Source organism: Centruroides vittatus, unplaced genomic scaffold, assembly GCF_030686945.1.
Source record: "Centruroides vittatus isolate TY-2023 unplaced genomic scaffold, ASM3068694v2 contig_82, whole genome shotgun sequence".
Lineage (NCBI taxonomy): Eukaryota > Metazoa > Arthropoda > Arachnida > Scorpiones > Buthidae > Centruroides > Centruroides vittatus.
The window spans coordinates 641,658-667,959 of NW_027122533.1; the positions used below are offsets into that span (position 1 = coordinate 641,658).

General features: G+C 36.1%; 2 protein-coding genes and 1 long non-coding RNA gene across 5 annotated transcripts; 1 reads left to right on the forward strand and 2 right to left on the reverse strand.

The window, feature by feature from the left end:
• Positions 1–2,267: 2,267 nt before the first annotated feature.
• Positions 2,268–4,528, forward strand: LOC136982291 (deoxyribonuclease-1-like). 2 transcript variants are annotated; one of them, XM_067278768.1, is made up of 9 exons: positions 2,268–2,592; positions 2,667–2,758; positions 2,830–2,919; positions 2,995–3,095; positions 3,171–3,286; positions 3,522–3,676; positions 3,747–3,843; positions 3,918–3,969; positions 4,037–4,528. In XM_067278768.1, exons 1-9 carry the CDS (start codon positions 2,428–2,430, stop codon positions 4,441–4,443), a joined length of 1,275 nt encoding a protein of 424 aa, XP_067134869.1. In that variant the 5' UTR covers positions 2,268–2,427; the 3' UTR covers positions 4,444–4,528. The 2 variants fall into 2 exon arrangements, with proteins under 2 accessions (XP_067134869.1, XP_067134870.1); XM_067278769.1 differs by having other exon boundaries at positions 3,747–3,847; positions 4,037–4,206.
• A 12,609-nt stretch (positions 4,529–17,137) lies between these two features.
• LOC136982310 (deoxyribonuclease-1-like) lies at positions 17,138–20,551 on the reverse strand. Of its 2 annotated transcripts, XM_067278788.1 has the most exons (9): positions 20,304–20,551; positions 20,139–20,230; positions 19,978–20,067; positions 18,360–18,460; positions 18,169–18,284; positions 17,953–18,107; positions 17,786–17,882; positions 17,660–17,711; positions 17,138–17,592 (listed from the first exon to the last, which is right to left on the reverse strand). In XM_067278788.1, the coding sequence occupies exons 1-9, from the start codon at positions 20,466–20,468 to the stop codon at positions 17,186–17,188; spliced, it is 1,275 nt and encodes a 424-aa protein (XP_067134889.1). In that variant the 5' UTR covers positions 20,469–20,551; the 3' UTR covers positions 17,138–17,185. The 2 variants fall into 2 exon arrangements, with proteins under 2 accessions (XP_067134889.1, XP_067134890.1); XM_067278789.1 differs by lacking the exon at positions 17,138–17,592 and having other exon boundaries at positions 17,782–17,882.
• Positions 20,552–22,705: 2,154 nt separating this feature from the next.
• Positions 22,706–23,194, reverse strand: LOC136982317 (uncharacterized). The gene is made up of 3 exons (XR_010881879.1): positions 23,125–23,194; positions 22,899–22,988; positions 22,706–22,817 (listed from the first exon to the last, which is right to left on the reverse strand). It is a non-coding gene; the product is annotated as an uncharacterized lncRNA (long non-coding RNA).
• Positions 23,195–26,302: the final 3,108 nt, after the last annotated feature.

Below are 26,302 nucleotides of genomic sequence, written 5' to 3' on the forward strand. Positions count from 1 at the left end.
TCTTTAGCAAGCCAATTATAGATTCAGCCAGACTCACAATGGTGATGCTCGGTGGTTAAGGGGGTTCGCTCCCGAAAAATTTTTTGGGTTGTCCAATCCTTTTAACACGATTAAATAAGAATATCGCTACTGCTGTAGAGTCCGGGATCGAATCCGACAGTCGAAAAGTTCCAGGAAATCATTAGAAGCGGTTCATATAACAAAAACCAATTTTGAAGCTTATAGACCGTTAGTAGATATCAAAAATTATGTTCTGTATTATTTAGTAAAAATAGTTAATTTTAAAACAATACGAAAATTCCAATTAATAACATTAAAAATACTGAAGAACTTTTAATTAATATTGAAAATATTAGTTTCAAAGAAAGTTATTGAATGATAAGTATTGATGTTTAAAATCTACCCATCTATTACAAAGCAGTTCATTGTTGAACTGCTTTGTAATAGATGGGTACATATTTTATGTACCTTAAATACCTTACATAATCTAAATTGTGATGATTGGGTTTTGGATTTGGTTATCTTTATTTTTAAATAGCAATTATTTTTTAGTAACAATAATTTTTATCGTCAAATTGATGGTATATTTATGAGCTACAGTATTGGTTCCAAGCTGGCTGAACTCCGTATGATTGAAATTAATAGAAATACTGTAGTACAGAAATCGTAAGAAAAGAAAATAATTTCATTTTAAGAAAGTTAAAAGAACATTTAGAAATTAGGAAAATTCCCAAAAAAACAAAACACAAATATTAATCAAAGCCTTGATATTTCAGTAGTTTGGGACACAATACTTTCCCACGTTTGATCTCTCTGTTAATATTTACCTTCCCATTCTACTTTTGGCATGGATTGTGCGAAGTTTGAACGTTTTAATAATTGTACAAGGTCTTTTTACCTTTCTATTTAACTAATATCTTTTTGTTTTTACTATTTGATAAGTACGAGGGTAATCCTAAAAGTAAGATCTCCTAATTTTTTAAATACAAAGAAACGTTTATACAAAAATAAAGTTTATACCATTTTAAAGCTCGAACATTTATCTATTTTCTACATAATCGCCGTTTCGGTCGATGCATTTTTGTATGTGCTGTGGAAATTTTCGTATGCCCACGTCATACAGCTCTCCGCCATGTCATGTTAAACTGATTGAAATTCATTGCCAATTGACGGAAGTGTATGGCGAGTCGTGCACAGATGTCAAAAACATCTTCAAGTGGTATAGGGAGTTTGCAGCTGATCGTACTGAAATTCACGACGAAGAAAAAAGCGGGAGACCGTCAATTTCCGACGAGACAGTCGCGAAGGTTGAGCAAACCATGCGTGAAGATCGGCGAATCACTCTGGATGATCTCTGCATTTTGGTTATTGGGCTTTCCCCAAGCACAATTCATGGGATTTTAACGGAAAAGTTGCAATATCGGAAGGTGTGCGCAAGATGAGATCCGCGACGTGGCGGCGAGCAAGTATGACATGGGCATACAACAACTGCTACAGTGCCTACAAAAATGCATCGATCGAAATGGTGATTATGTAGAGAAATAGATAAATGTTCGAGTTTTAAAATGATATAAACTTTATTATTTTATAAACGTTTTTTGTATTTAAAAAAATAGGAGACCTTACTTTTGGGATTACCGTCGTATTAGTTTATTTTAACTCCATTTTAGTTTTCAATATCTTCATACATTCGGAATCCAAATGCATAATTTTTACATGTAAATTTTTAAAGGTATTGCTGGTATTTAATTTTAATTAAGTCTTACCTTTGTTTTTTAGATTTTATTTTTGTGTTATATTGTAATTCATCAAATCACACTGTAAAATTCCTTGTTGATTACTTTATTTGTCTACATTCTCTATAAGGAACATATATTTTTTAAAATTATTTTGTAATTAATTTTAATGATACTGATGTACATATTCGAATGTTTAATCGGGCCAGACTGATAAAGGGCGTAACCAGAAATGCATATCTGACAATATGTGTTCCTATCTCGTTGGACATAAACTGTTTGAATATTTTAAAAAAATAATAATAAATTATTTTTAAAATAAGGCATAAAGTGAACTAATTTTTTTACAAAAAAATACATATTCTTGGGAAAATCCTTTAATAAATCATGCACATTTTTGTATACATTTAACTTCTGATTAGGTAATTAAAATTTGCGATATTTATCTCTGCTATTATTAATAGCAGAGATAACAACTTGATATATTATCGCACCGTTTAATCGATCATATTACAGTTTGAGTTGAGAAATTTCATCCGATTGGCCAATTTAAAAGCAAAATAACTTCAAAACTCGATTAATTAAAAGGAAATTGTCATAATTTTGTTTTTAATAGCACCGTCGCCATTCGGATACCTTTCATTTAATTTTGAATCTTCTGTCTTTTAAAAGGGTTCAATTTATTTAAAAAATGATAATATCGATATTATTTTTTGCCTCTTTTTTAGTTTTTTTACATGGACACAATTGCCAACGAGAAACCATTCAACCTCATTTACGTGTCGCATCTTTCAACGTCCAAACTTTCGGATACAAGAAATATAACAAAAAAGATGCAGCAGATATTATTAAAAAGGTACAGTTTTATAACATTTTATGCCTTCTAAATTAATTTTCTTATTAATTTCGTTTTTTAAAACGTTTTCGTAGATAATCACACGTTACGATTTCATCTGTTTGCAAGAAATCGTCGTGCAGAAAAAACCCTTTCTAGGCAGCTTATTAAAGGACATTAACTACGTGTAAGTGTAAAATTAGTAAATAAATACACGAAAAAGTCTGTAATTACAATTTTCCAAATATTTTCGATTAGTTATTCTTCAAAGAAACCTTACGTCATGAATGTCAGTCCTCCCGTAGGTACCAACTCAACTACGAAAGAACAATATCTCTACCTTTACAGGTGGGTAACAATTGACATTTTCGGTATGCAATCTTCTCGTTCTTTCTTTAAATTTTTTGCCTTTTTTCTCAACAGAAAAGACCGACTCGAGTTTTTAGACGCCAGAGTTTATCCGGATCCAAAAAACCGTTTCATTCGTCCTCCTTACATCGCTTACGTTGATTCGTCCACTACGAGTAAGCCATGGTCACAGCTAACAGATGGAATTTACGGCTTTACTAACGAGTATTGTTTTTGTATTGTTTTCTAAGGATCTCTGTCGCGGTTCGTCTCAATCTGCGTTCACACCAGGCCTTCCGATGCGGCCAACGAAATAGACGCCCTGGCCGAAGTGTACGACTACGCAAAGAACCTGTACGACAACGAAGTAAGTGTGACGTTTCTTTTCACAATTGGTTATTGTCTACCAGTGGCGTAGCGTATCGTAGCGTAGTGGGGGCGACAGGGGCGGCCCGCCCCAGGCGGCTTTTTAAGGGGACGGCAAAATTTCACAATAAATAATAATAATACTTAAATAAGGGGGCGGCGAAATTTTCCTCTGACCCGGGCGCCTGACACTCACGCTACGCCACTGCTGTCTACAAACTTTGTGTTTCACGCAGAATGCCTTAATTATGGGAGATTTGAACGCCGGCTGTAAGTACGTACGTACCAACGACTGGGCCAATATATCTTTACGGACTCGCCCGGAATTCCAATGGCTGATCAATAGCAGCATCGACACGACTTCACACGCCTCTAGTTGCGCCTATGACAGGTAAATACGTCAATAAAGTTTACACAAACACTGGACTTTCTGACCGCTAAAGCATAGATTTTTTCCGCAGAATTATAATAACCGGAAGTGAGATGAAACGAGACACCATCCACTCTTCTGTTAGACCCTTCTATTACCAAGCGGAATATAACATAACGGAAAAATTGGTTGGTGAGGATTTTTGCAAAACGTTGAAATCATATTTACGTAATTAATTAAAAAATATGAATAATCGTGGCAGGTCAAAGAGGTTTCGGACCACGTTCCCGTAGAATTCAGCTTAAGAGGAAAAGGTAAATACACGTCTGTTCGTAAGACCTTTAATCGTAATAGAGTTTAAGATCTTTTTCTTTCTTGTAGTTTCTCGGAGCTTCGTGGAGAACATTCACGCGGATATTTGCATTCGTGTGTACGATAGGAGACCGAGTGACACTGAAATTTCGGTGTTAAAGAACAGAAACATTTCGGGCTTTGATGTTGAATTTTACGACGATGTGGAAAGGTGTCGACAGAGATTAATTATAACTAAAAAAGCGACTAATTCTCGAGATTTAATATCGTCACTTAAGGATTTAAACGTAAAAATGAGCAATGTTTTGAGTTCTGAAACCGTAGAAACGATTGATTTCAAGTCCGACCATGGTGCGCTCCTGGATTGTGGCAGCTACAACACGGTTACACATCCAGAATATAAACTAACTATCAACTGTTATTCGGTTACTGACATTTGTACTGTTTATTTATGTAGACAAACATTTTTAAATTAATTTTTAGTACTCCTATTATATTGTTATTATTGTCAATTTTGCAGAACCTGCCACAAGAATTGGCATTTAAGAGATATTTTGATCTTAATGTGTATTTTGTAATTTTGGAATTTAAAAGATATCAATGTGATCTTCAAGTTTAAAGAATGAGATGTTTCGAATAAAGTTTTATGGAGAATTGAATTACTGTATTTAATGTACAGTGGAACCTCGCTTAACGAGCATAATTCCTTCCAGACTCTTACTCGTAATGCGAAACACTCGTTAAGCAAAACAATTTTTTCCATAGAAATTAATGTAAAATACGTTAATGCATTCCACGTCGAAAAAATGCTCAAATGTTTTATGTATAACGTTTATTCAAAAAAAAAAAAAAAAATCAGAGCTAATATGTTTGATAAACACTCCAAACGATATGCCAAATTCTTGGGTTATGTAAAGACTATAATTAAATATTAGAAATTAATTAATTTAGCCCCTGTTGCTCGGGGATTAGAATACAGCAACCGTATCCTCTGCGTATCGTAAAAGGCGATTAAAAGAGGTTGGCGTCAGGAAGGGCATCCGGCTGGAAAATTTTTCGGCTTCAAGAAAAAATGAATAAGGATCTTGCGATGAGGCAGGATACAGCCCAAAGTATCCCGTGGGCGAATCCATCAGCCTACGACAAAAAGAAAGATGGAGATCCCGCTTCCTCTGCATTTGGGGTTATCCCAATAAATGATGGTCAAAGACCGGAAGATATGCAGCGGCAACGGAAAACTAAACGAAAGAGAAGGGAAGGTCAAGAGAGAAGGTTTCAATTGAGAGTGGGAACATGGAACGTAGGGAGTATGACGGGGAAAGGAAGAGAATTGGTTGATGTAATGATGAGGAGAAGGGTGAAGGTTCTATGTGTTCAGGAGACTAGATGGAAGGGCAGTGGTACAAGAGAGATGGGAGAAGGATTTAAGTTGTTCTACACTGGAGAGAGTGGAAGGAATGGTGTGGGAATAATATTGGATGAGGAGTATAAAAAGAAAGTGATAGAGGTAGACAGGAAGAGTGAAAGATTAATGAGAATTAAAATGGTGATAGGAAAAATGATAGTGAATGTGGTGTCGGGATATGCACCACAGGTGGGATGCTCTGAGGAGGAAAAGAGGGATTTTGAAGAAAGTCTCGAAGAGGTTCTGCGAAATGTGAGAAGTGAGGATATGCTGATTTTGGGAGGAGACTTAAACGGCCACGTGGGAAAGACCGCTGAGGGGTCAGAAGAGGTTCATGGTGGTAAAGGGTTTGGAGAGAGAAATGAAGCAGGGGAAAAGATCATTGAAATAGCAACAGCGTTTGATCTTAAAATTATGAACACTTGGTTCCTAAAGAAAGTAGAACACCTGATCACTTTCAAGAGTGGAGGAAATTGTAGCCAAATTGATTACTTCTTAATGTCAAAAAAGGATAGCAGGCTAGTACAGGACTGTAAGGTCATAGTAGGAGAGGCGGCGGTGAGACAGCATAGGCTCTTGGTAATGGACATAATGGTACAAGATAGACCTCCAAGAGAAAACAAAAAGTGCCGGGCTCGATTGAAGATATGGGAAATGAAAGGGGAGAATGTTAATAAGTTCCAACGAGAAGTACTGGAAAGGATGAAAGATAGGAAGCTGAATGGGGAGGCAGGAGTGAATGAGGAATGGGAAGATTTCGTGAATATTGTGAAGGGAGCCGCGGAGCAGATTTGTGGAAAAACAAGAGAAGGGAAACGGCTCTGGCGAGAGACATGGTGGTGGAATGAGGAGGTCAAAGAAGCAGTAAGAAAGAAAAAGGAAGCATTTAGGGTATGGCAGAAAGGAGACAATCAAGAAGATAGAGAAAAATATAAGGAGTGTAACAGAACAGTCAAAAGAGCAGTGAGAATTGCTAAAGAAAGAGAGTGGGAAAAGTGGTATGAAAAGCTTGAGACCAAGGAAGGAGAGAAGACTATATATAAAATAGCAAGAAACAGAGCGAGTGCTAGAAGGGATATATTAGAAATAAATGCGCTAAAGGGTGAGAATGGTGAGCTGTTAATACAGGCGGAAAGGATACTCCACAGATGGAAAGAATACTTCCAAAACCTGTTAAATGAGGAAAATGAGAGAGGTGTCCTGATAAACGTAGAAGAAAACCTTAGTCCGGTGGAGGATATTACACGGGCAGAAGTTAATCGGGCGTTGGAATCTATGAAAAATGGTAAAGCGGCTGGACCATCTGGAGTGGTAGTGGAAATGCTTAAGGCTCTGGCGCTGGAGGGGAAAGAATGGTTATTTAACATAATGAAAAGAGTATGGGTGTCCGAGAAGATACCGGAGGGGTGGAAGAGAAGTGATATGGTGCCGATATATAAGCAACGGGGAGATCCACTACAGTGCAACAACTACAGAGGGATTAAGCTGTTAGAACACGCCTTTAAAGTATTGGAGAAGGTGGTGGAGAGTAGACTGAGAGGAAAGGTGGAGATAGATGAAAGACAGTTTGGATTCATGAAGGGAAGGAGTGCCATCGATGCAATATTTATAGCAAGGCAGATACAAGAGAAGAGGCTAGAGGGAAACCAGGGAGTGTTCTATGCTTGTTTGGATCTAGAAAAGGCCTATGATAGAGTACCTAGAGAGGTGGTGTTCTGGTGCTTAAGAAGGAAAGGAGTGCCTGAAAAACTAGTTCGGCTGGTAGAGGAAATGTATAAAGGGGCACGGACTGCTATCAGAACACCTAATGGTAGATCAGAAGAATTTGAAGTTGGAGTGGGGTTACACCAAGGATCAGCTTTGAGTCCTCTGCTGTTTATAACGGTAATGGATGAGTTGAGCAAAACCATTGGCAGACAGGGGCTGTGGGAGTTACTTTATGCTGACGACATAATGCTGATAGCGAACAGTGAAGAAGAGTTGCAACAAAGGTTGGGGGATTGGCAGAAATGTCTGGAGAATGGAGGAATGAAATTAAACATTAACAAAACAGAGGTTTTGGCCAGTGTTAAAAATCAGAAGATAAATCTGAAGGTAACGGATAGAAACGGACTTGACATCACGCAAAAGGCTAAGGTTAAGTACCTGGGAGTGATGATAGATGAAAATGGAGGATGCACCGTGGAGGTGAAAAGTAGAATCAGTAAGGGGTGGTTAAAATGGCGAGAACTGACAGGGGTACTTTGTGATGCCAAGATGCCGAGGAAATTGAAAATCAAAATTTATGAGGCAATAATAAGACCGGTCCTTTTGTATGGATCGGAAACGTGGACCCTCCGAAAGACAGAGGAGTTGATGTTGGCGAGGACCGAGATGCGAATGCTGAGATGGTTGTCCGGTATTTCGCTCAGGGAGAGAAGGAGAAGTGAAGAGATCAGGAGAGAACTTGGGGTTGAATGTATTTTGGACAGGATAACTAAATCTCGATTGAGGTGGGTCGGACATGTGCTGAGAAGAGGAGAGGATGATATGGCAAGGAGGGCTTTTGACCTGAGAGTAGAGGGGAAGAGAAGTAGAGGAAGACAGCGAAAGCGATGGGGTGATGTGGTGGAGGAGGATATGAAAATAGTGGGACTGGAGAAAGGGGACGCTTTGGATAGAGGAAAGTGGCAACGCAAGATCCAGGAGGCCTACCCCTGCAAAGGGACAAAGGCAGCAAAGTAGTGGTAGTGGTAGTGGTAGAAATTAATTAATTTGACTAGAGGTAGGCAGTTATGTTTTCATCTCGTATTAAATTTAATAATTATAAATAGTTAATTTTTAATTCAGACATTTCTAAAATTTAATTTGGTCATGGTAATTTGGTCATTTAAAATTTAATTTGTCATTAAATTTAATGACCCAAGAATTCGGCATATCGTTTGGCGTGTTTATTATATAACCGGCTATGGTTGTTGATGTTTATAAGTAATACGTGTGAACACAAGTTTGGAAAAATACGTCATCGCAGGCGACATTAAGATGCTAGCGGAAGAAGTGCTAAACACAAATTGATGAAGCATGCCTCATGTGCACAATTGGGGACTTTCCCTCTCCTTATCACTCGTTATTCGATATATCGGTCGTTAAGCGAGGCAAATTTTACAATTTGTTTTGCTAGTTATGCGAAATGCTCGTTGTGCAAGGTGATCGTTAAGCGAGGTTCCACTGTATTCGGAATTTTTAAAACATAAATGGACGAAGAATATGAGTAGGGTTACTTATTTCCCGGTCTTTTGTTTGTCCTGGGATTCCGGTATAAAAGTGAACTGTTTCCCGGGATAGAATTAATTATTCTTAAGATATACAAAATATCTTGAAATCAAGTGATATAACTATTTTTCGTTTTTTAAAAGTACGAGGGTGGATCCAAAAAAGGTTATAAGATAATAAAAAATTATTTATTAATATCAGACAGGAAATACAAAAGGGAATTAAGAGGCATACTTGTCAATCACTTTTCCTCATAATCACCAAATCTATTTAGGCATTTATCTGAACGCTGGACCAAGTTGTATAACCTGACTTGGTAGAAATCACGTCCCTGCCCTTTGAGCCAGTTCTCGGCAGTTGTTTTCTCATTACGGAAGAGAATCTTGTTTAAGATAAGTGTTTCTTCATTTTCGGAAAAAGGAAATAGTCACTGGGTACGAAATCTGAGCCATATGGAGGATGGCTCCAGGCTTCCCACTTGAACTTTTGCAGCAATTGTTGAGTTTTGCAAGCAGTTTAGAGCGTGCATTGTCAGGCAGGAGGATGACACCATCACTCAACATGCCAGGGCGTTTGCATCAGATGCCCATAAGAAATGAATCACAGCTCGCATCTCCAAGCGAGACCACTTTTGGGTTAATGTTACCTTAGGATCCAAAATGGCGGCCAGGGAAAATTTTCCCTACTTCAGAGACTGCGACGGGGAAAAATTTTTCCCTAGAGTCACGACGTCGACGACGTGGGGAATTTTTCCCTGTTCAGTTTCTACCCTGCGTTCGACGTTGCCAAGTATCCTGACTTAGAGAACCAAGTAATCAGAAATTAAGGAAAAAGCGTGTTTTTTCCCTATCCTTACCTCCCCTCGTTTAGTTTATTGCCAATTGTTCGATAATGACTAGTTTTGCCGATTTGAGTTGCAACGACGAATTTTGGTCGAGATGCACTTCCCGTGATTTCTACAAGTTGATGGAAGACGACTTTTCGGAGCTAGGTTTGCCTCCCCGTATCGATAACGCATCGAATTTTGCTGTAAAATTAGGTATACAGCCGACCGAGTCCGTTTGCATTCATTGCGATGAAGATAAGAATTGCTTCATATGTCAGGTGAACGACAGATCAGAAAACACTGTGAATTGGATCGTTTATAAATACGTGAATTCCGGCAGTACGATAATAACGGACGAATGGAAAGGATATATGCACATTGACGACATAGAAGGAGTAGTGGTCGAACATAGAACTGTCAACGATTCGAAAAATTTCGTCGACCCCCAAACAGATCATACTCAGAATATCGAACAATCGAAAAGTGAGTAAAAAACTTTTCTTTTTGTTGTTTTTTATTGTTTATTTCGGTGAAAAAATCCGTGGAGTCTGCAGAGAAATTCAAGATGGCGGCCGGAACCGCGGCCATCTTGAATGGAGGAAAAAATTTTTTCTCCGTCGCAGTCTTCTACGTAGGGAAAATTTTCCCTGGCCGCCATTTTGGATCCTAAGGTAACATTAACCCACTTTTGTAAACGTCTTGCCATTGCAATCACTCTGACGCGTTAGCGAACTTACACTAGCTACCCACACAACCGCTATAAGACAATTAGTATCATCTGTCTCCACTCTGGGGAAAAATATTCCCTCCACATTAATTACTTTTCAAATGCTGCCGCTTGTAACCTTTTTTTTGGATCTATCTATGTAATTTAATACGTTCTGCAACCTCAAAAATCATATTAATAATGCTGTGTAAGATACATATTAAAAATTACCTTTGAATTACGTAGAAATTTTCACAAATAGAAAAAAATTATTAAAGTATGCTGGAAACTGCATACAACAACAACAAAAATGCCTTTGAATTAAGTTGAAAATTAAAGTTCTAAGTTAGAAGGTGATTTTCAATATTTAAATAAAATATAATACAAAATATTATTGTAAATTTTTATCATAAGATGGTCAATATTACTTAATCTGATTCTTGTTAGGCCGGATGGCCGAGCGGTTAAGGTGGCAGCCTACCGCTCTGGGGACCCGGGATCGAATCCGAACGGCTCGAGAAATCCCCAGGAATTTTTCGGGGGGTGGTCCGTTCGGATATGTCGGGCCCCGTCCCTCACCACCCGGTCGCCCCATTGTGGGCCTGGCCGAACCCATAATGGGCCTACTAAAAGAGGCCCTCTTAGTGCCCACAGGGCGGAAAGAGTTAAAAAAAATCTGATTCTTGTTTTAGTAATAAAAAGTCCGCTATCGAGAATGCCCTTTCCGATTCAATTGATGCGAGTGGACATGTTTTAATGCATTTAAGAGAAGAGACATGTTATGTGTTTTTTCACCCGTAATCTGGAAGATTTCTAATTCGTTTTCGAGATTGTAATACTTCTTTTACTTTCTAGTATTCTTGGGCGGCTGCTTTAATAGCGGAGGCGGCTGCTTTAATAGCGACATCGAGCTTATATCCTGATAACTCGGCAATTTGTTTGGCTTTAATAATCGGGTTTATGAAGAAAAACTTCATACTTACAGGTTTCGTACTCGTTTGTATCCTCGCGCAATTTGCACAACCTGGCGTTACGCAGTTATTGAAGCTACTGGGCATGGTTAAAAATTAAGATAGCATTAGCAGTTCGAATAAAGGATTTTGGTACCTAATAAAATTTCTTAAAATTATATGAGGGATTCGAGTGGTACAAGAATAGCCTATGTCAGTGATAAAATTTAACATTGAATAAAAGTATGACTTATACTTTCCAGGCTGTTACAGTATGAGATTGATACCGGTATCGATACTTTTGTGGTATCGGAACATCCCTACTTTAGTTATGTCAAATTTGGAAAAGTTTACTGTATTTTTGTTCTATAAGCGCGATATAGCGTAATAACAATCACTTGGCACGATTCACTTTATTCCAATTTCGTTGATCGTTATTGCGCTATATCGCGCTTATAGAACAAATATAAAAAATACGACACGGTTTCAAAAAATGGCAGAAGAATTTACTGTATTTATTAATAATGTATAACAGAGGGAAAGTAGGGCAATCGGTTAAGAATGATTCCCAAGATTTTTACATTTTTGGACTTCCTCCAAACGTCGAAAAATGCAAAAAAATCTGTGAATCTTTTTCTGTATGTATGGATGTTAGTGTATTTGTGTGTGCAGGAACGATTTTTTTCGCCCTCTTTGAAGCTTAATAATTTCTGTTCTTTTTGTCAAAAATTTCTGAAATTTTGCAGGGAGTTTGTGTATTAATTGGATTGATGCTAGTAAATTTTGTTGGTTAAAAGTTGAGGGGTGAAGACATAGAAGGGTCACGTGTCGTGTCTCGAATGGGTTGGGACTTAATGAAGGTTATACTCGTTATTAGCATTTAGAAATCTTTTAAATAAAATGAGTCTCCATCCCCAAAGAATTTTACCATTTTATAATAATTAATAATATACTATAAATTTAAAAAATAAAAATAAATTATTATAACAGATGGCGTAACACACAATTTGAAATGTTTTTGCCGGAAAAGTTACGCAACTCGTTGTTGTATTTTTTTAAACTAAATAAATAAATATATATATATAATATATATATATATATATATATATTTACTTACATATTGGCAGGAAAAAGTATTTAATAAGATTTTAAATCCTGAAAATATATAGCTTATTTTCAAAAACTGATTATTATTGTGTGATTTACTTTGTATTATCTTGTACTAGGCTATTACATTTATTCGTGAAATTGTGCTAATATTAGTTTTGTGTATCACTATTTGTATTTTATTTTGTAATATCTTGTATTAATCTATTATATTAATTTATTATGTTGCACTAATTTCAGCTTTATGTAACCTTTATGTAACGAACTAAGGTTCAAACAATAAAGAATTGATTGATATTTACTTGCATATTACTGGCATTTTTACGCTTTTTCTTTTAAATTAATAAAATTTTGTCTTTTTATTGTAATCTGCCAAGGGGGTGTCACCCTAGAGAGCATTCTATAGGAATTACGGTACAGTATTTACGTGTAATTCCCAGATACACTAATCCGCAGCTTCAGCGTACTACTCAATTTGAATGTACAATTCTGTAACTGGTGTTTTCTGGATAATCCATGTTATCAGTTAACATTTAATACTTTGCAAATCATCAGTACGAACAGGATGCGGGTTATTTGTAAAATTTTAAAAATCTTCGTCATCTGCACATACGGTTGAAAGATATTGAACAATAATATCGCAGGTATGTATGTTTATATATTTGAAAACTTCTTAAAATCGATTAGTAAAGTATTTATATTAATTAGTAGAATTAACGGGTGCATACAAGAACTGGATTAATCATTACGTGTAGGTTCAAAGGTCAAAAGGATTCTTATAATGTAGTAATAATAACAGGGTATTAACTAAAAGATTTTTAAATACGAGAGTAAATGTTATGAAGGTATCTACGAATATTAAGCACACTGGATACACGTAGAAAGTGTTTGAGGTTTCTCATAATGAAATTTATTTAAGTTACGCTCTAGAAGTTTACTGTATAGTGAAACCTCGTTTAACGAGCACCACGCACAACGAGTATTTCGCATAACGAGTAAAACAAATTGTAAAAAATGCCTCGTTTAACGACCGATATTTCGCATAACGAGCAAAACAAATTGTAAAAATTTGCCTCGCTTAACGACCGATATTTCGCATAACGAGTGATGAAGAGAGGGGAGGTCCCCAATTGTGCTCATGCGGCATGCTCCATCAATCTGTGTTTAGCACTCCTTCCGCTAGTATCTTAGTGTCGATTGTAATCACAAATTTTTCCAAACTTGTGTTCACACGTATTTCTTATAAACATCAACAACCATAGCCGGTTATATAATAAACACGCCAAACGATATGCCGAATTCTTGGGTCATTAAATTTAATGACCGATACCAAATTATATTTTAGAAATGTCTGAATTAAAAATTAACTATTTATAATTATTAAATTTAATACGAGATGGAAACATAACTGCCTACCTCTAGTCAAATTAATTAATTTCTAATATTTAGTTATAACATTTACATAATCCAAGAATTTGGCATATCGTTTGGAGTGTTTATCAAACATATCAGCTGTGATTTTTTTTTTTTTTTTTTTTTTTGTTTCTGCAAATCGAATTCTCATTCCAGGATGGTTCATTCCGCGCTAGAAGAATAGATGATGACGATTCACGCTCTTTAACAGTGTATATTGTACAATTTTGTTTTGAATAAACGTTATACATAAGACATTTGAGCATTTTTTTGACGTGAAACGCATTATCGTATTTTACATTAATTTCTACGGAAAAAATTGTTTCGCATTACGAGTAAGACTCTGGAACGAATTATGCTCGTTAAGCGAGGTTCCGCTGTATTTATATACAGCAACGTAACACGTGGACAATGACTATCGGGTGTTCTTTTATATTTAGGTGTTACTGATTTAAGGAAAACCCGGAAAACTTTACGTGGCCAACCCTTTGGAGAGGTGTAACCAACGACTGTTCCACCAGTGTTCGGTGGTTTTATCCACTCGGTTCTGAAGTTTATTAAGTGGTACAAGTATATTCCTTTTTTAGATTAAAATTACAAGAAGCAAAACACACAAGTTGTTGATTAAATTAAAATTAGTTGATGCCAGTGGCGTGCCGTGACATTTGATGATAGGGAAGCTGTGTTTCTGTAAGAAGACTACTTCCAGGGGCAATCAGTTAATTGCGCGTCAGTAATGGTCTAGGGTCTATTCGTACGTGCGTGGTGGCGGAAGAGACGTATCTGACAAAAACCGACAAAAAAGAAACATAAAATAAACATACACTATGTACAAAATAGTTTGCTTTAGGACAATCAGCTGTTCGGACATCCTGAGCGTCGATGTGGTTCTTCGATGGTCGATCGAAGGTGGCCCCGGGACAGTGGCGTTGACAAGTCTGTAGGGCACGGGGAGACTTCCTCTGTTGGCGTCGGGGACACGGTCTAAGTCCGAAGTGGCGCAGGTTACGGGTTGGCACAATAGATGAGAAACTGTTTTCTTTTTTTTTTATGCGCGTTGACACGCGGCATTTTGGTTATTCAAAACGTTAACCGAGTGCGAGGTGTCCTCGATTGTCAGAGATTATATCAATCTTCGTTCTTTCTTTCGTCCATTTTGATTGGTCGTTCTCCCTCAATCACGCTTCCCGAGTGGTTGGTCCTTCGTTATTAAACGTAACGAGACTCTTACCTGGAGCGGGAGAAAAGTGAAAATCGAAGACGAATTCGATCTTCCACCGATCATAGGACGACTTCCTTCCGCGATTTATGGTTTCTGCCTCGCAGTTGGATATAAACAATTGGTGTCCGACTACAAACGACTTTTACCTATGTTTTTTTAAACTAATAAATTTTTCTCTAAATTAACCATTTATTCGCGTCTTTCGTGACGGGTCAGATCCGTCCAGTACATGACATTTCCAAAAAGTTTTAAACAAATACTGGAAGTGACAAAAATAAACAATTTATGTATTTTAGTTCTAAAATACAAATACAGTAGAGCGTCGATAAGTGGAACCAATTGGGGACTGGGATCCTTCCAGTTAATGATTTGTTCCAGTTTCCGACTTTGTACGAAAAAATACATTAACCTGTCCGATGTTCAAATTTTTCTCCGTTGCGTATCGCTTCGTGTTGAATTTTCGTCGATTTTAAGCCTAACGAAAATTTTTATAATAATCATCGAGGCTATCGCATCGTTAAAAATTATTTCTGCATTTTGTACAAACAAAATAAATATATTAAAAAATATAAAAAAACATGAAAATTATACTTTAGAAGTAAATTTAGTATCAAAAACATTCGATTCAGCTCGACACAGTCCGACTGAAAATCGTTCCACTTTCCGGCCATTCCACTTACCGACGTTCCACTTATCGACGCTCTACTGTAATACATACAAAATACAAATTGACACGATACAAACAATGATAGAAAAACTTGTTTTTTTTAATTTTTTATAAACTAACTTTATTCGGCGATTTTTCCGCAAAGTCGTTAATTACTTTATCATAAAAGTCGTTGGTCGTCGACTCCATCAACGTATTTAAAAGCTCTCTTTCTATCGAAAGCAACGCTAGCTATGACAATCTTTCCTCCGACCGAGTGTTCCTGGCCAATGCATGAATCTGCTTCGTGGTCGAAAAACTGCGCTCAGCAGACCCACCGGTAGATGGTATCGTAAATATTAATGATATTAAATCATATAATTCTTTTAGTACGTCTTTGTTCAAATCGACATTAATCATTATATGTTTTATGTCTAAGAGTTACTTGTCGATATAATTTGGACACGAATATAAATATTGCGATTCGCTAGGTAATTTAGATAAATCAAAAAATTTCCCATAACATTTACTTTATTTAAAGAATTAAAACACGCTTGGAAAAATTGTTAGTAATTTTAATATTATGAAAAACATCTAAAAGTGATAAAAATTCTAAAGATTTTATGTCTGAAAATCTGTCAATATAATTACAGTATAATTAAAAGAAACTTATAATCAAATATAACTTTGCAAAAAAACGTACATAAAAATAACATTGAATACTCTTTATTTTTTAAATCTTAAACAATTCACTTAGTCAGATAGCTCCCTGCCCAGTGGCTAAGGAATAGAATCGTTGGAAGTGTTACACGTGTGTAACTTCCACCAGCTACACCGGCTGAGGTTGGTGCGCTGTAAAGCGCATGCGCCAATGCCCTCTGGCTGCTTTACACCATTCAGTTATTCTCGCCTTGAAAGCTGTCTCGTAAGCGCTTCCATTCCGTCACTGATATTCGAATATACAATAACAATCTTATCGTTTTTTTCACATGTAGTATAGAAATTTGTAATAAGATACACAATGCAGTTATACTAAAATATTAATTTTAATTAATTCAAAGTACTTTAAAATATGAAAATTTATATTTTAGAAACTACAAGGAAAGGTCATTGGAAGGTGGATGCGGCGCTTCCACCACTTCCAATGACGGCACGCCACTGGTTGATGCGGTACTACGTTACATAAGGAAGAAAATAATCCATGTAATTTTGAATGATTTGGGTCTAAACTTTTCAGTGTATGTAAGCATTCTTCCATCACATAAGTCAACTTTTATTTTCTGATCTGAATTACACTCAAATCCCGTTTATCCGGATCCCGGATGGGTGTGAACAGGCGTTTGGTTTTAAAATTTTACACATTTTGTGCAAAACTTATTACTTTTTGTAATGTTTGTGAGATCATTAAAATATTATTTACGACCTCATTATGCACTTATGTAGCAATCTGGAATTCGCAAGGACAAAATTAGGCCTACATACTGTTCTCATGCACTGTATAATTTTAATCTTCTTGTTTTCAAGTAAAAAAAAGGGATAATTTAAATTTTCACCATTAAAAAGTATTTTCAGTATGAAATTTTAGACTTTAATTTCAATAATCTACTAATTTCGCATTATCTGGGTCTGAACCGGCCCGTTTGATACAGAAAAACTGGGTTTCACCGCATTTTCAACGTTATCACACGGTATTAATTGAAAAACGTTTGTCTACATAAATAAACAGTACAAATGTAAGTAACCGAATAACAGTCGATAGTTAGTTTATATTTTGGGTGTGTAACCATGTTGCAGCTGTCACAATCGAAAAATGTGCCATGTTCCGACTTGAAACTAATGGTTTCTATGGTTTCGGAACTTAAAATATTATTCATTTTTACGTTTAAATCCTTAAGTGACGATATTAAATCTCGAGAATTAGTCGCTTCCTTAGTGACAATTAGTCTCTGTCGACACCTTTCCACATCGTCATAAAATTCAACATCAAAGCCCGAAATGTTTCTGTTCTTTAACACCGAAATTTCAGTGTCACTCGGCCTCCTATCGTACACACGAATGCAAATATCCGCGTGAATGTTCTCCACGAAGCTCCGAGAAACTACAAGAAAGAAAAAGATCATAAACTCTATTACGATTAAAGGTCTTATGATCGGACGTGTATTTACCTTTTCCTCTTAAGCTGAATTCTACGGGAACGTGGTCCGAAATCTCTTTAACCTGCCACAATTATTCATATTTTTTAATTAATTACGTAAACATGATTTCAACGTTTTGCAAAAATCCTCACCAACCAATTTTTCCGTTATGTTATATTCCGCTTGGTAATAGAAGGGTCTAACAGAAGAGTGGATAGTGTCTCGTTTCATCTCACTTCCGGTTATTATAATTCTGCGGTAGAAATCTATGCTTTAGCAGTCAGAAAGTCCAGTGTTTGTGTAATCTTTGTTGACGTATTTACCTGTCATGGGCGCAACTAGAGGCGTGTGAAGTCGTGTCGATGCTGCTATTGATCAGCCATTGGAATTCCGGGCGAGTCCGTAAAGATATATTGGCCCAGTCGTTGGTACGTACGTACTTACAGCCGGCGTTCAAATCTCCCATAATTACGGCATTCTGCGTGAAACACAAAGTTTGTAGACAGATAACCAATTGTGAAAAGAAACGTCACACTTACTTCGTTGTCGTACAGGTTCTTTGCGTAGTCGTACACTTCGGCCAAAGCGTCTATTTCGTTGGCCGCATCGGAAGGCCTGGTGTGAACGCAGATTGCGACGAACCGCGACAGAGATCCTTAGAAAACAATACAAAAACAATACTCGTTAGTAAAGCCGTAAATTCCATCTGTTAGCTGTGGCCATGGCATACTTGTAGTGGACGAATCGACGTGAGCGATGTAAGGAGGACGAATGAAACGGTTTTTTGGATCCGGGTAAACTCTGGCGTCTAAAAACTCGAGTCGATCTTTTCTGTTGAGAAAAAAGGCAAAAAATTTAAAGAAAGAACGAGAAGATTGCATACCGAAAATGTCAATTGTTACCAGTGGCGGGGCATGACCTAAATTTTATGTGGGCAAGGTATAGAGTACCTAGATATCAGAATAGCGACATACGAGTCATCGCCGCCATGTTCTGTCAGCTGTCATCACGTGGTCTATGGGATTACATTAAGAAATGACGATTTTTTTAGTTTAATAAAGCATTTTATTCGTAAAAATGCATTATTAAACTAAAAAAAAATCGTCATTTCTTAATGTAATCCCATAGACCACGTGATAACAGTTGACAGAACATGGCGGCGAAAGACTTGCATGTCGCTACTCTGATATCTAGGTACTCCAGCAAGGTACAGTGATTTCGCGAGGCCCTCTGGTGGCGCAAGAAGACGGATTTTATAAAATAAAAAGCAGTTGAAACTGTCAAATTTTTATTAATAAAAATGCAAACTATATTCTTTGACTAACATTAAAGAAAATTTAAAAAGAAAAGAATTAAAAAACCGAAATTTCCTGCTTTTAGTCTTACTGAACTCTTTATTAATTGTATCGTAATTCAGCTTGCCATACATTCAGATGCCATATATGCTTCAATAGATAAAACTGCCAAAGCTGAAAGTCTTTCCTGGCCCATTGAAATTCTTAAATAAATTTTTATTGGTTTTAATTTTGGAAAGTTCCTTTTAGCGTAGGCAGTACTTAACGGTATTGTTAACAAAATTCGAACGACAATGTAAATATTTGGTTAAATTTTTTTTAAAGTTATTAACTGTTACGTGTTGGAGAAGCTGCACATCTTTAATGAAGATGGGTAAATTTGGGATCATTGTAATTCTTCATATAATTCGTAAGGTTGGAAGTCACTGCTCTCACCCACGCGGAAGGCTGAGTGTAAATTTTGACAGTTTTTTAATATTTGCTCTTTTGGAATATTTTTTAACTTGCTTAGATCATAGAGAAAACCAAATTTTCAAAATGTTGATTTAAGGACATAAATCTCGAATCCATATTGTTTACTATAGAATCAATTATGGTGTTAAAAAAGTCTGTTTCATACCCGCTTTTGGGATACTGTATAGGTTGATCGCTGCCTTCATAATCGAACATCCTTTTCTTTTTGGTTATCCTTCTATTTTTAAAGTCTTTTGGCAGTTCATAACTGCTATTCTCAGTAAATTGACGAGGCATCAGACAAGGATTTTTCGAATTCAGCGTGAAAGTAACGTAAACAACAGAATGGGAAATCCCCAGCTCTAGCTGGCGGAGATTCTCCGCAATAGCAATGTAACGCCAGCAAATGTTGCTAGACTAAATAAAAACAAATTTTGTATGTCAATATATTTATCGTTTTATGACGAGTAAATTTTTTTCTTTGCGTTCACGGTTTTTAAGTAATGTATAAACCTTCGAGGCGCGAGGCCCCTCGGACCGCGAGGCCGTAGGCGGTGGCCCACGTCGCCCGCGCCTACGCCGCTTCTGATTGTTACCCACCTGTAAAGGTAGAGATATTGTTCTTTCGTAGTTGAGTTGGTACCTACGGGAGGACTGACATTCATGACGTAAGGTTTCTTTGAAGAATAACTAATCGAAAATATTTGGAAAATTGTAATTACAGACTTTTTCGTGTATTTATTTACTAATTTTACACTTACACGTAGTTAATGTCCTTTAATAAGCTGTCTAGAAAGGGTTTTTTCTGCACGACGATTTCTTGCAAACAGATGAAATCGTAACGTGTGATTATCTACGAAAACGTTTAAAAAACGAAATTAATAAGAAAATTAATTTAGAAGGCATAAAATGTTATAAAACTGTACCTTTTTAATAATATCTGCTGCATCTTTTTTGTTATATTTCTTGTATCCGAAAGTTTGGACGTTGAAAGATGCGACACGTAAATGAGGTTGAATGGTTTCTCGTTGGCAATTGTGTCCATGTAAAAAAACTAAAAGAGAGGCAAAAAATAAGATCCAAATCATCATTTTTTAAATAAATTTAAATCTATTTCGATTTAAATTTATCAATCACTCGCAATTTCTCAACTCAAACCGCAATGTGATCGACTGAACGAGGTTAACCAGGAACGATGTTATCTGAAATATATATTTTTATATAATAAATTAAAATTATCTAATCAGAAGTTTAATTTATAAGAAAAACACATGTTTAATTTATGAATTTTTCCCAAATTGCATTGTTTATAAGCGATTTTTTTAAAAATAATTTTATTGATTTTTTTATTCTCGTTTCGACATATAAATGTTACAATTTGAATTTTTCTAAAATGCATTGAAAACTTACGATAAAGAATCTTGCTTTTAATCGTATATATACATCCAGTACACACCTATATATACATATACACTGTTTACATGGTCACACATGTAGAAACCATAGCAGTCACTTATATCGGGGTCTTCTATCACAATAGCTTGAAATTCTGTACTTTTGTTGCTATTATGCATATATACACATACTAATATATAGTTAAATCATAGATTTTCAAGTCTGTAACATCAACTTATAAAACCGAATCGATAGTAATTAGCACGCTTTACGACTTTTCTACGAGGTTTCTTGGAACCGCGTCGTACAGCGAGCCAACACTTAGTAGGTTGACCCTTCTAATTATAAATATGAATAATTAGCAATTTAAACTGTCAATTCGTTTATGAAATTTGCAGAAATATTATATGAAAAATAGAAATATCAGGATTCATAAATGAAGAATTTGGAAAAAGTAAGTTTGGCACGAGTTAAAAAGCATGCAACAGTCGAACATTGTTTGTTAATACATGATATAATGTTTTATGAATGACGTTTCTCCTCAGTATAACACGTAATAGCCCGTAGCCACATGATGCGAACTAACATCAAAAGAACACGTATTACACATGTGATGCGATATTTGTCTGTATCACCAATTAGTCACGCCTGAATTGATAATGCATTTAAATTACACTAATTATCTACCAATATAAAGTTCTTTACACCTAAATTTCCGAAAATAAGCCATAAAATCGCGACAAAAATCATTCTATACTAATATACTATTCCTTTTTGGAAGGAAATTGTGACATGATATTAAACTTTAATATTTAAATTTTAGAGAAAAATATTAAGTTTTAAACTTAATTCAATTGTTGTACTGAATATTGCATAGAATTTAATCGAGAATCACGGCAGAGACCTGTCGCCAAATGAAAAAGTCACCGACTGACTCTACATACAGGAATTAGGATTGACGATATTTAGAGGTCGATTTCTCCCCCCTAAACGCCTATAGTAATTTGGAATATCTCGTTCGAAAGATAGTTGTTTTCTTAGATAATGCGCAAAATTTCAGAATTTTCTATACAGGGGTTGCCGAAATATAAAAAAATTAAAAAGTTCATAAATCGCCAAAAAGCTGTTTTCTTCACTCGACACTGCAGACAATCTTAGGAAAACAAAACTACTAGGTCTATAAAGCTTAAATTTTAAACTGAAGTGATTCTCGTTGTTGGTGAGGTGCCGGCAAAATTTCCGGATCGATAGGTCAAAGTTCAAGGGGGTTCACCACAGAGCTATTTCGCTTTACACAGGGCCAGATTTACATAGGGGCATTTGGGGCCGGTGCCCAGGGCCCCCACAAAACTATGTTTAAACATAATTTATTTTTTTATTACCGTGACAGCCTAGTGTGGCCTAATCATGAGGGCCACAGGCAGAGAAAACCAAACCCGGGAAAAAAACCTATAAAACATCGGAAAATTTCGGGAAAAAATTTTACATAGGTATTTTTCAATTGAATTAAAACAATTAGTTTTACACAATAAAATATATGTATGTTTACAATAACCTTATTTTTAAATAAAATTTACAACTTCCTGGTTGAAATGTAGTTGAAAGTACAGTATTTTGTGTAAATTTTCTAAATCATCAAATTTGCCTACTCTTAAACGGGGCCCCTTACCGTATTTGTGCCCACGGGCCTCTGATTGTTAAATCCAGCCCTGGTTTAACACTATTCTTCGAAGGAGCATTTCAAATCGCAGTATTATAGTTATCTCCATTATAGAAATTCCTTATGTCAAGTAAGAGGCGTTTATGGATGAATATTCAAAAACCTTTAGTTTAAATCGAAAGATTAAAGAAGTATTCTAACATGAAACGAAAAGTTATTTAGTTACATCATAGAAGTATCTGCGTGTGAAGCTTTGAGAAGATTTTACGATAAGATCCCTTTATTCTTTTCAGATTCGAACGTATTTATAGGCTTTATCGCAAGCATTTATCTGATTTTAAACATTCGTCAGACTTGTAAAACAGGAATACATCGTCTGTAAACTCTGAAAAAAAATGTCAAAACATAAATAAATAAGTTAAATGATTGCAGGGAAAATGAATTAAAATTTTTAAATATTTCTGACCTTTGGCATGCTTTTCTTAGTAATCGTGAATATTCCAGCAACGGTAATCCCTATAGGATCTTTTCCTAGTCTTTTCCTATAGGATATTATCTGCAACAAAAATCGTTATAAATCGCATTGTATAAGTGGATATTTGGAAAGACGATTGGAAATTTGGTTCTATAAAATGGTTTAAGAGACCAACACCATTATCCAGCCACTAATTAGTCAATTAGAAAAACCATACCTTTAGCTTATCTTCGAGTCCTTCTTCGTAGAAAAAAAGAAGCTCCAAGATGGGACGTACCCGGTGCATCTGTAAGAAAATAACATATATACTGTACATGTATAGTACATGCGCTAAAATACTATTATATAAGAAATAAAAGTTTGTCTGATGTTCTGTATACGACAGAATCTTACAGTTTTTGGTAGTTTTGCAGTAGTCCACGTAAGAATAACAAAGACCAACATGCTGAAGACGAAATCTACGAGAGCGGCACACTTAATTACGATGTTTCCATTTCCCACCACTCCATTGTAAACGGAAAGAGACGTCAGTGCCAATTGGAACAAATAATAAATGGCAACGATAGAGCTGACCATATCGTCAAAATCGGAAATAATGTCACAGAATTGAACGTGTCTTTCTAAGACGCACTGGAAGTTAGGCCATATTCTCTTCTTATCGGAAATCTGTTCTTCTAACACTGTGCAAAACAATGATACTTCGTGCTCCAGTGTGATTCCGATATCGAATATAATGAGAATTATATAACCTAACACGTGAATGCCGTAAAAGAGCTCGCAATTAGTTAGAACGAAATGAAATATAATAAAATAGACGTTGTTTTTGTTCACGACAAACGAGGAAGCAATGGAAACAACAACCATTATAAACGTCATAAAAAGTAACGAAGAGCCACGTATCCAGTTAGACATTTTGTATTGTATGAACATCGGTTTCAGTCTTGTCTGTTCGAAATGGTCGCAGTAATTACTAATAACTCGTTGTATGAGTTGACGGTTGAGTATTGTTCGACATATGAAATACGTCAGCGAAACGAACAACGTGAAAGAGAATATCACCAAAAAGTGTAAGACGAAATCGTCTTTAAAAATATCAGAAATATTTCCCGTATATCGACTTCTTGCATCTCCTGTGAGAATGATGAATAATAGAATGTTAATATTGCTCGCTATCAGTATACACTGCACGAAATATCCATAAATGTTATGTACAAACTTCGCTTTCTTGCCATTTACACTTGTCTGCAATCCGAAAATTTTGAGTATTTGCACATTTGTCTCTATTCTACACGAAAGACAATAGCAGTTGGTAGCGTGCTCAGAAGGATACATTTTTATTTAATTTAATTTAAATGCAATTAAAATGAATTATTCACTCGAATGACACCGAAAATCGCATTGATTTCCTATACACTTAATTCAAAACATCACACAAATTGGCAAGAGAAAACGTCTCGTTGTGATAACACAGTAAAATGGCTTTCGTAATTGGGATACGTAAGAACGTATTGATTATTATATTACGTTTAATATATTGATGATCTTACGTAAGAACGTATACGCTACTTCAATATGGCATAGGATTTATTCATTTTCTCTAATTGATTAAAATAAAGATAACCCTGAAAATTTTAATTCATACGTATGTATATTTTTACACGTTTAATTTTTAAATATGTTTCGCTAACATATATGAAACCACGTATACTAACTACCCATATTTGTTATTGTTGCTGTGGCAACCTAAAATTTCCGTCTGCTTGTATAGCAAGGCATTGTTAATGGGTAAGAGAAAAATGGGTAAGGACAATATACTTTCGGCGTTTGAAAAGTGTAAAATAAGTGTTATAAGTGAAGCTTGACGAGTGAATAAGATCTATCGCTAGAAAACAGATGGCAAAAATTTATCTCGGAAACAATTTGGAACATAGTTCATGCTGCCACTTATCTCAAATACATTAATAACAAGTCGGAACCAAACCTGAAGACAATCACAAGAATACCACACTGATTCGGGCCAGAAATCACACGACCCGAAAGAAAAAGTGGATGAATATACCGGTAAAGTAGTCAGATAAGAATAAGTTCAATTTAGATGGGTCCGATGGCGTCCGTACTATTGGTATTCCATCCATACCTTTAATATTACCCAAAAATGGTTTCTAGCTAATGGTTTCCAGTCGTGTATTGGCTCGTTATGTCACCTGATTTTAATCATACAGAGAATGCCTGGAGACTTCTGGTCGGGTCACTCTACGCAAACGGAAAGCAACACGATAACACTACAGACCATTGAAAAATGGGTGAAAATTCCTCAGAGTCTTCTTTTAAAACCTCGAAAATATAATTTTCTGTCCATTATTGATAACTGATCTTACGATTATCAAACACTCCGAGAAACTCACTTTTTCATTGTTTATATTAGAATTGTACTATGAAACACACATAAATTTCTCTATAATTGACTTCACCTTCTGATATAAATTTTCAAAATCCGCGTAATCTTATCTTAACTGAGCGCACTTTTTTTTTTTTTGTAACTCTTTCCGCCCTGTGGGCACTAAGAGGGCCTCTTATAGCAAGCCCATTATGGGTTCGGCCAGGCCCACAATGGGGCGGCCGGGTGGTGAGGGACGGGGACCGACGTATCCGGATGCACCACCCCCCCGAAAAATTCCTGGGGATTTTTCGACCCGTCCGGATTCGATCCCGGGTCCCCCAGGGCGGCAGGGTGCGAACCTTGACCGCTCGGCCATCCGACCGCAACTGAGCGTACTGTAAATTTTTACTTATATAAGCCACCAAGCATCAGCAATGATGCTTAATTCCATAATTGATGTTTCTACAATACTGATTGAATGTGCCATTAACAAATACAAACAATTAGAAGGTAAAAAAGTTTCAAAATGAAAAACACTTCATTTAATTAAGAATTCATAATTCTGCCATTTAATTATGAAAGTAAACAAAGAACTCGACGGCCAGATGGCCGCCGAGTTCTTTGTTTACTTTCATATTAATTGGCATTTACATTGTTTACTTTCATATTAATCTTCTCGAAGATTAATAAGAGAAGAGTATGAATTTTAGTTTTCTCGATATTGGCAATGAAATCCTTAAATTGGAAATCAATTATAATTGATTGGTTGCTTGATTGATTTCACTGGTGCTATGAAAACTCGAGGCAAAAGGTCGAATCTCCGCAAACTGTGAATCATTGAATTGAATCTTGTTACTTTCCCTGTTGTTATATATTACAGAGGGATAATATGGTGATCAGTCAAGAAAAGACCCCATCCCCATGACTCGGAGAAACCTTGAAACGTCGAGAAATGCAAAAAAAATTCGGGGGGTAATTTCTGTAGGTATGGATGTCAGCGGCTGTGTGGAGGCAC

Bases quoted from the DNA above. Each gene is read 5' to 3' on its own strand.
- LOC136982310 (XM_067278788.1), bottom strand. From the start codon at position 20,468: ATGATGATTTGGATCTTATTTTTTGCCTCTCTTTTAGTTTTTTTACAT. The intron at 18,108-18,168 runs GTAAGTGTGACG...TGTTTCACGCAG, and splicing joins AGAACCTGTACGACAACGAA to AATGCCGTAATTATGGGAGA. The intron at 17,883-17,952 runs GTAAATACGTCA...TTTCTACCGCAG, and splicing joins TCTAGTTGCGCCCATGACAG to AATTATAATAACCGGAAGTG.
- LOC136982291 (XM_067278768.1), top strand. From the start codon at position 2,428: ATGATAATATCGATATTATTTTTTGCCTCTTTTTTAGTTTTTTTACAT. The intron at 2,920-2,994 runs GTGGGTAACAAT...TTTTCTCAACAG, and splicing joins CAATATCTCTACCTTTACAG to AAAAGACCGACTCGAGTTTT. The intron at 3,970-4,036 runs GTAAATACACGT...TCTTTCTTGTAG, and splicing joins ATTCAGCTTAAGAGGAAAAG to TTTCTCGGAGCTTCGTGGAG.